Source organism: Musa acuminata, chromosome BXJ2-8 (genome assembly GCF_036884655.1).
Source record: "Musa acuminata AAA Group cultivar baxijiao chromosome BXJ2-8, Cavendish_Baxijiao_AAA, whole genome shotgun sequence".
NCBI lineage: Eukaryota > Viridiplantae > Streptophyta > Magnoliopsida > Zingiberales > Musaceae > Musa > Musa acuminata.
Window position 1 is genome coordinate 625,471 of NC_088345.1, and position 10,394 is coordinate 635,864.

Below are 10,394 nucleotides of genomic sequence, written 5' to 3' on the forward strand. Positions count from 1 at the left end.
CTACTATCTGCTTTCAGGTGATTCTTGGCACAAGCCTTACACTACGAGCTCTCTTAGTTCTGCAAGCACAAATGAGGACAGAAACGAGTTGGATGAATGCTTTGAAGGTTTTTCCCTACTTCACTTGGCTTGCTGGACAGCAGATATTGGAATGATAGAGCTTCTCTTACAATACGGTGCAAATTTAAATTCTACTGACTCGAGGAGAAGGACACCGCTTCACCAATGTATTCTCAAAGGCAGACATTTATTTGCTAAACTACTAATTTCCAGGTGAATTGTCTTTTTTTTTTTTTTGCGCTAACACATAAAGTAGCACTGTGAAAAGCATTTAGATGATTACATATCATTGGTTTTCTTTCAATTTTTTAGTAAGAAACAAGAAATTCTGTCAATGCTCTGTTGCTTTTAGATGTTGACCTTAAGGTTAAGGTGGAATGGGGGGCACCAAGTAGGCATTTGGAAGGAAAAAAATGCCATTTTTCTTCTTTTTATTGATTGGAATGAAGAATGTTATATTTGGTTTAGGGGCATCACATAATAGCTAAATAATTAGGTTGGAAAAATATATTAAATTATAGCAAGATGACAACGAAAAACATCCTCCAACCGTGGCCCTCTACCTCAATCTGTAGAAAGATTGGGTCTGGAAGCAAATAGTTTTTGTAACCATAACAAAAAATACATTTCATGTTAACAGCCAGGCAGCCAAACAGAACCAAAGGAGGTTATTCTTACCTGGTCTGTGTCTAACTGTGTTGCTAAGACTCTCTGAAAGTAGGCCTTTGGCCCATATTCACCTATTGGTAATCCTGCGGAGGATGTTCCTCACAGTTTCTTATCATTTATTTTCTTTAATAGACTTTACTTGTTTATCTATGTGATACTTGATAAGATTCTTGATGCATTTCATTATCTTTCATCTTCTGTGTAGTACATTGCTTGTGCAACAAGTCATTTCTAGGTTATTCCAAATTTGATATCTGGGAAACTTAATCTTGTTTGGTTGGTTTTACCATTATTCTTGTCCATAACTACTTTAGAATATTTTTTTAGCAATTAATCGGGTAACAACACTGAGCTCCCTCTGTGTGGATTCTTGTTACCTGGTCATGGTGGTTAACTTGGTTTGTTTGGGTTCTTGTTAAATGTGTTTTACTCTGTCAACGAGAAGTTTATTTAGCTGCTGTCTATTTGTTGTATTATCATGTAGAAGCATTACTGAGAGTCTGAGATTGCACAAAGCATGTAGGCATTTTTGGGAGTTAATATTATCTTAAGAGGAGTGATATACAAATCCATTCTTTGCCTTAGAATGTTAGGAACACACTCTTGCTTTGACTTAATGCATATTACCATATTTAATTAGGATGTGATTCCATAGTGCATCAATATGGTGATGGTCATAGTCTGATCATCGTGAGCCACACGTGTTTGGGGCAACTCTTGAGGCAAGTACGATTGTAGCATCTACCATAAGATTGATCACCATACTGCTGCTCAGAGAAGAATTATCAACTATCATGTCGAGCTTCATGAGCTGAATCTTAGGTGATATACGTAAAATATTGTTCCTCCATTTATGCACCACCCTCAAACTGTGTAGACGGACCCATCGACTCTCCGACATCACCACCATCATCAGTCGAGGCATTATTGTCCACGTCATTACCATATCTCCAAACCGAGTAGATTGCTGAATGCGATTGGGAAGTTGTCTATATACCTTTGATTAGAGAGTTATTCCTCTAACTTAGGTGTTAATCCTTCCTAATTAACTTCCCAAGATTGATCCAATCTATAAATCATGGCTTTATGGAGTTCAAAAGAGTGCAAATGAGAGAATAAGAGAAATATGTGAGTGAGAAAGTGATTAAAAGAATATATGAGTTAGAGAGTGAAAGAGGCAGAGAGTGAGGTGGTAGAAAGGGTTTAAAACCCTTAGATCTGGTTCAAACGGTCAAATGGACCGTTTGAATTAAACAAATCTCAACCATTGATCGGTATTAATCGAAATCCAATCGTTACCGATTGGTACAGGTCGGTAATGGTCGGATTAAAATCGTTCTAACAGGTTCAGACCCCATATCGAGCGATACAGGGTCCCCTGTTATGGAGTGCCCAAAACAGGGCAGCCCATGTGTCGGTGCCCTATCGGAGTAGTATGTACCGCTTGTACTGCCCAGTACAAGTCGGCATTGGCGGCATGGTATTTTCTAATTTCTCAAGTCATTAACATAGTTTCTTCATTTTACTTTGGGTACCTATATGTTCCTTCAATTACCTTGATATGGCAAATGTAATTCCTTTTATATATGGGAGAGTGTAGATGATTCTGTAAGCAAAACATGCTTAGGAACAGGTGATTAGTAAACTTTTTAATAGTCTGTTTGGATACAGCATAGTCTCATCATGCTATAATTGTTTTTTTTTTTTGTGAAATTTCTCCCATAACATGCAAAATAAATTTTCCAGATTTAAATTACTTCTCTTTGGTTTATTGGATTTTCTAGGTTTATTTTCATTGATTAAGTGTTCTTTTCCTATAGTACCAAAGGTTGGTCATTTCTCATGTTGGCTCCAAAAGTTAATTAGTATGTGAAAAGAAATATTACTTTATCTGCATTGCAATATGTTATCATTATCTCCATAATCAAACATGACCTCTGCCCATTTTGGAAAATTTTCAGAATTAATACTTTGCAAAATGTTTCTGCATTTCTATAGTTTTATGCATCATGTTAAGTATATTCTAAATTTTAGTATCCTTGAATTGTTTCTCACTTCTGTTACATTAGTTGTAGAGAGCATTATGACTGTAACCAAATAATGTTATTTGGACTACATGTGAACAAGCAACACCAGATGGATTGAAAGTATCCTTCAGTTGTCACGAAAATGAGTACTGCTGTAGTGGTATTGTTCAAAAACTCTAGTGATACAAGATGCATTTGCAAGCCTAACATTTCAACTTCTTTTTTTGTACCCATCACCTGTTGATAAAGCCCATGTTCATATTAAGCCTATGTTGTTCTCTTGTCGTAACTGCATGTATTTGGAAACCCAGTCTTGTATAATATAGCTTTCCGGTAGATAAAATATGCCTGCTTGTCTGGTCGCTCTTCTTCTAACACTTGAAAATTTTAAATTATAAATTTATACCAGGCAGGGTATGCCTGATTTTAATAGCTCGGAACCATTAAAGATTTCATTTATAACTCATTATCTTGCTGATGTTCTCTTCTTTGATATCTGTATTTGCCAAATTTTGGGGTTTTTTTCTCTTTATTAAAACATGAGAATAGTTTGTCATTCTCAATTACAATGATAATAGACCATTAATTATTACTTGATGCAGGGGGGCAGACCCACATGCCACTGACGAGGATGGTAAGAGTCCCATACAGTATGCAATAGAAAGTGGCGACATCGACTATGAAGACATTATATTTTTGTCCTAGAGGATCCAATGGATAGTTGAGGAGCTAATGGGATGAGCTTTTTGGGTTATTGTCATCATCAAAATTTGTCTCCCAGAGTAGCAGATGAATTATTGCCCAAACTTGTTGATTCCTGCTTTCCAAGTTTCAACCAATGATTTTGGCAGCATCATATTATGTTCTGGGGCTTGTATAGTGCAAAATGTGCCTGCCTTTTTATTTTTGCTTCGTCTTGAATGCATTCACACGCAGTTTGAGTTATGTAAAAATCATGCTTTTTGATCATCGTATAACTTGTTTCTTGGTTCATCTTGATCAATGACTCTCTTAACATCGGGAATTTCTATATATGTTCCGTGAATAGTATTAGTTTAAGCAAGCTGCAGTTTTCCTTGGCTTTTTTTTTTTTACAGGTACTTCTGGACAGGAAGAAGTGCAACTTAGGTAACAGTTGATGTTTCCTTGTATCTATTATCCTTGCTACTTTCTGCTACATATATTGGTAAGTAGTGATATATATGTGTTCACTTGAGGAAGCCTGAGTCTCCTTGATTATTTTTGAATAAGAATGTGAGCTATTCATCTACAAATTGATCATGTTTCAATTGCATGCTCATCCAGTCAATTAACCACAAGTGTTTCAGCTTAATTATCTTGTTTTCTTTAATTCTGTAACAGACATTCTGCATCAATGCATTTGTATTGAGCATGAAGCTCTTGTAGGAAAATGTGAGCTGTGATCTTAGTGATCGTGACAACTATGGTATTGGAGACCATGTTATAAACTGTTCTTGTGGCTTATGCATGCTCTTTTATTTCTTGCCTCAAATATAAAAGTAGGATTTAATTAGATTCCAATTTTTTTGTCAGCAGCAGCTACTATGCAAATTTTGTAAGTTATAGGACAGTCATGTACGGATTTAGGTCGATCGAGAAAGAGCTGATATATATATATATATATATATATATATATATATATATATATATATATATATATATATATATATATGCTAATTAAATATCTATTTGAAATTGGATGATATTTTTAGAAAATATCTTTTTTTGGGTATTTCTTTTATGGTGTCTCCTTTTTGTTCAGCTAATTACCATATATTTTTTGAAAATATCGCTTCAACAGTTATTATGTTTATTTACCCATTACAAAAGCTTGTCATGTGTTTTCTCGTCCATTTTATGAGCCACCCTATGGATTGATCCATATGGTGGATTGATCCAATTGTTTATATTGTTTTGTGAGTTTTTATCCAAAAAAAAATACTGAAATGACTGTTAAAAAATACTGTATAAATTTGGAGGAATTGTTCATTTTGTTTCAAAACATTCACACCAAGCCTTTTTTTTTTTTGCCTATATGATTCATTCATCTGGGGAAGATCGAGCTTTGGAAACAGTGGATGGTCTTACAAATGCACAAATGTGTAGCTCCCAATCAAGGTGTATAGATTTGTAAGATGAGATTTGGAAGTCTCAAGTAAAGAAGTATATACAAGTTATAGTATAAGGTCTTGAATCCTCAAATCTAAGCTATCATATCAATTAGATTAATGTGTGGCATGTAAAATTGTCAGGTGAATTTGAATTATAAACTTAAAGTGAGTTATATCAAAATTTGTGGGATGACATTTTGGACTCCAACCTAAGGTAAGAAAGTTAGGTATATCACTACAGTATATAATGTTTTTAAGTGTAATAAAAAATAAATTAAGTATTAATCTTTAGACTTTTAAATTATAAACTTAGCACAAAGTATATATCGATGATATCCCGAATAAATCAATTTAACAGCCTGTTAATAGTAACTTGAAATCGAGCATCTTAGATTATGTGATAACATTTGACATGAAATTAATGAAGACATACAAGGAGGCATAATTGGTAAAAAAAAAAAACACATTTCATCTTTTTTCCAACCTCCATTGTTGAATAGAATTAACAGAAAGGAGAAAAAGGAGAAAAGAATATTAACATCCCCCAGCAAATATGGCACAGAAATTCTTCTAATAATTTGAATTTAAGTATAGGTAAGCAATAAACGAAATTACTTTGATCTGCTCAATTAATTGACCAGTGGTATGTACTTGACAAAAATCTTTCTCAAAAACACATCCACAAAATAACTAATTGTAAGTAAAAGATCGAAACTGCAAGCAAAAATGAATTGAGAGATGAGTAAACAATAAACAAAATCGCTTTGATCTGCTCAAGTAATGTACCAGCATATAGGAGACGTAAACCTCATGGAAAACATACTAAAGGTACATACTCATGGGTAATGTTTTTGGAGATTATTTTTCAGATAAATAAATGTTGCATACATTGTTGTACATTGCCTGTGCCGTAGTTGAAATCTCCTCTTTCAATGTATCATATCTGGTTTCAGATGTCAGCAGCAACATTCAGTGAGTAACAATGTTGCCCTGTAAGCTAATTAAAGATAACAGCAATCCCACTGCATAAGCAGAGATCTTATGCTAATTTTATTGCCATTTTGTAAGCCAACATCAATGCTCGTTAGTGTCCAAATTACTGAAGGCATATTCGAATAGGCAATGCTTTAGAAATCCTTCCATCTTCACTAGTTCTGGAAGCTCTAATTACCATGAACAGCAAGCGATGATGCACACTCAGCGAGAGATCAATGCTTACTCCTCACCCATCTTCAATAGCAGGTTGTCTTGGAAAAGCAGAAAAGATGATGCATACTCAGCATCTAACATCTTCACTACCAACTTTTTCTCCTGCATTGCAATTATAATTGATGGGTTGTGAGTGATATTTGACTAGAAAAATTATAACAAAGAAGCACACGGACCAAAAGCACTAAGAAGTCTTGACCTCCAGCAAATTAGCTAGATGAATCTTTAATGTGGGTCTTGTGAGGTTAGGCTCACAGATGACTCTCAGTTATCAGTTCATTCCTGTTATCACATAATTCCTTTGATGGAAGATGATTGCCTACCGGGCAACTTCCATACTGGGCACATCTTGACCTTCATTAGTCAGACTACTTACAGAAGCATCTATAGGGACCCAACTGTTAGATCGCATGACATTCAAAAACTGATTAGCTTCATCAGAGAATCCTGCTGCATCAAGGCTACAAACTAGCATCACACTCTGAGAATAACTGGGCTTGATACCTTTCTCTATCATTTCATTGAGCATACTCAGCGCTTCAGAAAATTTCTCACTCCTGCAAAGACTCTTTAACAGTTCAACATATGTAGCAGAACTCAATTGTTTACCTTCTGCAATAATTGCATCACGAAACTTGAATGCCTCAGCCAAGTTTTCTTCTTTACAATGTACCTGAATCATCACCCCATAAGTTATTTCATCAGGATGTATACCATTTGCCATCATTTCTTCAAACAATGCTGATGCAGCTGATGTGTTTCCCATTTTGTTATGCCCATCAATAAGCGATGTATAGGTAACACAGTTTGGCTCGATATTCCTGTCCTGCATTTCCATCAATAACCGGCATGCCTCCTCCAAATGTCCTGCCTTGGCATATCCATCTATCAAGATTGTGTATGTTACATTATTAGGCATAACCTCTTTGTCCACCATCTCTTGTAGCAATTTAGTTGCTTCCTGTAGTTTTCCAAGCTTGCAGAAACCATCAACCAAGGAATTAAATGTAAAAACTGTCACGAAGCCTTTTGGCAACGCTTCACTGAACAAATGTAAAGCCCTTTCCATGTCACCAGCCTTGCAACATCCGCTAATAAGAACATTATAAACAAATTTATCAGGTGAAATTCCTCTTGAAAGCATTTGTTCATACAACACAAATGCTTCAGACATGTTTCCAGCCTTGCAGTTTCCATCAATCATTGTAGTGTATGTCACACTGGTCGGCACCAAACCCTTTGCTAAGACGCTCTTGAAATATTTTTTAGCACTGTTGATATTACCAGACTTGCAAAAACCATCAATTAGGGCATTATAAGTAACAATATTTGGCTCAACACCTCTAGCACACATTTCATCATGGAGGGTCACAGCTTTAACCATGTCGCCTGTCTTACAAAGCCCAAAGATAAGTGAACCATAAGTGTATGCATCAGGAGTCAAACCTTTCTCCTGAAGCTCTGAAAAGGCTTGGAAAGCCTCTTGGATCTTCCCACTCTTTGAGAGGCTCTGAATGAGCACACTGTATGTTTGCACATCTGGCAACACACCATGTCCCAACATGGAGTGAAAGGTGGAGAAGGCCTTTGCAACATTGTCTGATTTGCAGTAACCATCAATAAGGATTGTTAAAATGACATCATTTGGCTTTATACCTCGAGCAACCATCAGTTGCAAAAGTTCATCTGCTCCATCCATATCTCCAGACTTGCTGTGCCAGTCAATGAGAGGCCCATATGTGAACACATTTGGAGACAACCCTCGCTCTTGCATTTGAGTAAAGTATTTCTTTGCTTCTTCAAGATTTCCCGCCTTGCATAGACCCATAATGAGATAATTGTAGCAAAATGTATCTGGAGGAACATTTATATCAGCCATCTTATCCAAAGTCTGCACTGCCTCCATTATTCTGCCTTCCTTGCACTGACCTGAAATGAGAGTGGAATAAATGACAGCATTAGGTTCCAAACCATTTTCATGCATTTCCATCAACAAGACCTCAGCCTGCCTCGATTCTCCACAAACACAAAATCCATTAATCATCACGCTGTAGGTATACAAATTAGGTAATACATTCCGAATCTTCATCTCTTCAAGCAACCTAAGCGCCTCCTGGGGACTACGCACCTTAAAATACCCCTCAATAACTAGGTTGTAAGTCTGTGTCTCTGGTTTACAACCCATACGATCCATCTCCTCCAAAAGTTCATGTGCCTTATCTATGTCCCCTGCCTTACATACCCCACGAATGAGACTGTTATATGTAAACATATTGGGCTGCACTCCTGCAGCTATCATCTCATCCTTCAATTTAAAAGCCTCGTCCATTTTGCTTTCTCGCACAAACCCATCAATCAAAGAAGAGTATATAAATACATTGGGCTTTAGACCCCTCACCGATATTTCATCCAACAATTTCCTTGCTTCGATTGACTGACTGTTCTTGCATAAGCCACTAATGAGAACACTGTAAGTGTAGTTATCAGCAGCCAAGCCTTTCTTCACCATCTCCTCCTTCAACTGAAAAGCATCCCCAAGAGCCCCAACTCTGCAGAAACCACAGATTAGCGTGTTGTAAGTGACTGCACTTGGGGCACAACGTTTTTGCTCCATCTCCAAGAAGACATTTTTTGCTGCATCAACATTTCCAACCTTAAAATACGCCTCGATCAATATAGTAAAAGTGTAGACATCGTGACCCAGTTGCGCCCGTGATATGAAATCGTGCACCTTCCAGAACAAATCCATGGAATTAGCCCTCAAGAGATCCTTCAGCAGCGCATTGCAGCACCTCAAACTCGGAGCAAAGGCACCGCCTTTCATCAACAACGCCACTTCAGCGGCTTCCTTGAGCATTCCCGCCCTCTTGTACGTATCAATCAGCACGCTGAACACCGCCGAGTTGGAGCGCGGGTCGCGGGAGAAGCAACCAACGATGTTGTCCAATACGGAAGGCGGGGAGGGACAGGTCTTGACCATTCGCTCGAGGAGGCCATTGGCGAGGGGGAAGAGGCCAGAATCGCAGAGGGCAACGGCGAGCACGGCGAAGGAATCAAGGGCGTGGGGGGAGACCATCTGCGACCCGGACCAGTAAAAGAAATCCAGAAGGCGCTTGGGATCGGGCGCCCGGCCGACTCTCTGGCGAAGGACCGCGGAGACGGCGGCCGGGGAAAGGCGGCGGGGGATGTCGGAGGCGGCCATGGCGGCCTTCCAGTTCCCGGCGCCGAAGAGGAGAGCGGAGATCTCGCGGACCAGATCGTCAACATCGGAGTCATGCTCGGGGGATTCCGAGGAGACGCATAGGGGGAGGATTTGGGATCGGAGATGGGGGCTTCTCGCGTCCGACAAGGGGCTGGGGATTATTCTACGCCGGAGGAGGAGAGGGCGAGCTCGAGTGACTCGAAACATGGCGACGGCTCCCTCGCTCGCCGCTTCCGCTCGGTCCACAATACATTCGATTCGATGTGAAACGTATTTAGCGTGGAAACGCTTCTGTTTCGACCCACAGATGCTCGTCGAGAAGGGTGGAGTAGATGATTGGACAGGCGGCGGAGGCCCCATTGTGGGTCCCATAAGTGCCGATGCGAGGTGGGTACGTGGTGTTACACATAGTATCTAAAAGAATCCTAAAATATTTAAATTAGCTAACATAAGTATTAAAAAACATATAAAATGACAAAATACCTATTATTTCTACTATTTAATGTTTATGAATCGTAGCAACATCAATTATTAGAATGGCAGGAATTTAAGTACCATGGTTCCGAAATCAATAATAGTTTTGGTTTCGAAACTTAACTGGTAACTATTGGTTCTAGAATCAATTGGTTCTGATTTTGATTCAAATAGTTAATTCTTTTTATTTTTGAAAAAATTAAAATATATATATATATATATATATAATTATAATGAATATAATGATTCAAAGATGGTTCAAGAAATATGAAAAGCTGGTTCATGAATGACTCTTATGAATTGCATGACCTAGAAATCGGTGAATTTAGAGAATTATCAGGAGTTATTTCATCGAGCTTCAAGATTTTTTATAATATTTTTTATAAAATTTAACTTATAGGAAGATGTTAAAGTTTTTTTATTCATTTAATGATTAGACAGAAGACCAATTTTAAAGTTCTAATTAAGATAGAAATACTTTTAATAATGAAAGTAAAAAATCTTAGATAGAAATACTTCATAAGATTTTTTTTATATAAATATCTCTATCATTCTCCTTTATTATCTTTAATTTATGATTTCCTGATGACCACCCATTTTTAAAAGAGACTATCTAACATG

General features: G+C 37.6%; 2 protein-coding genes across 2 annotated transcripts in view; one reads left to right on the forward strand and one right to left on the reverse strand.

Moving 5' to 3' along the window:
• The window catches only part of LOC135618499 (ADP-ribosylation factor GTPase-activating protein AGD3-like), a 29,612-nt gene extending 25,853 nt beyond the window's left edge, over positions 1–3,759 (forward strand). The window contains exons 19-20 of the mRNA XM_065119390.1: positions 18–273; positions 3,359–3,759. Coding sequence (XP_064975462.1) covers positions 18–273; positions 3,359–3,461 — 359 coding nt within the window. The 3' untranslated portion in view covers positions 3,462–3,759. The remainder of the gene's footprint in view (positions 1–17; positions 274–3,358) is intronic.
• A 1,868-nt stretch (positions 3,760–5,627) lies between these two features.
• Positions 5,628–9,553, reverse strand: LOC135618500 (pentatricopeptide repeat-containing protein At5g61990, mitochondrial-like). The gene is made up of 2 exons (XM_065119391.1): positions 6,297–9,553; positions 5,628–6,199 (listed from the first exon to the last, which is right to left on the reverse strand). Exon 1 carries the CDS (start codon positions 9,504–9,506, stop codon positions 6,417–6,419), a length of 3,090 nt encoding a protein of 1,029 aa, XP_064975463.1. The 5' UTR covers positions 9,507–9,553; the 3' UTR covers positions 5,628–6,199; positions 6,297–6,416.
• Positions 9,554–10,394: the final 841 nt, after the last annotated feature.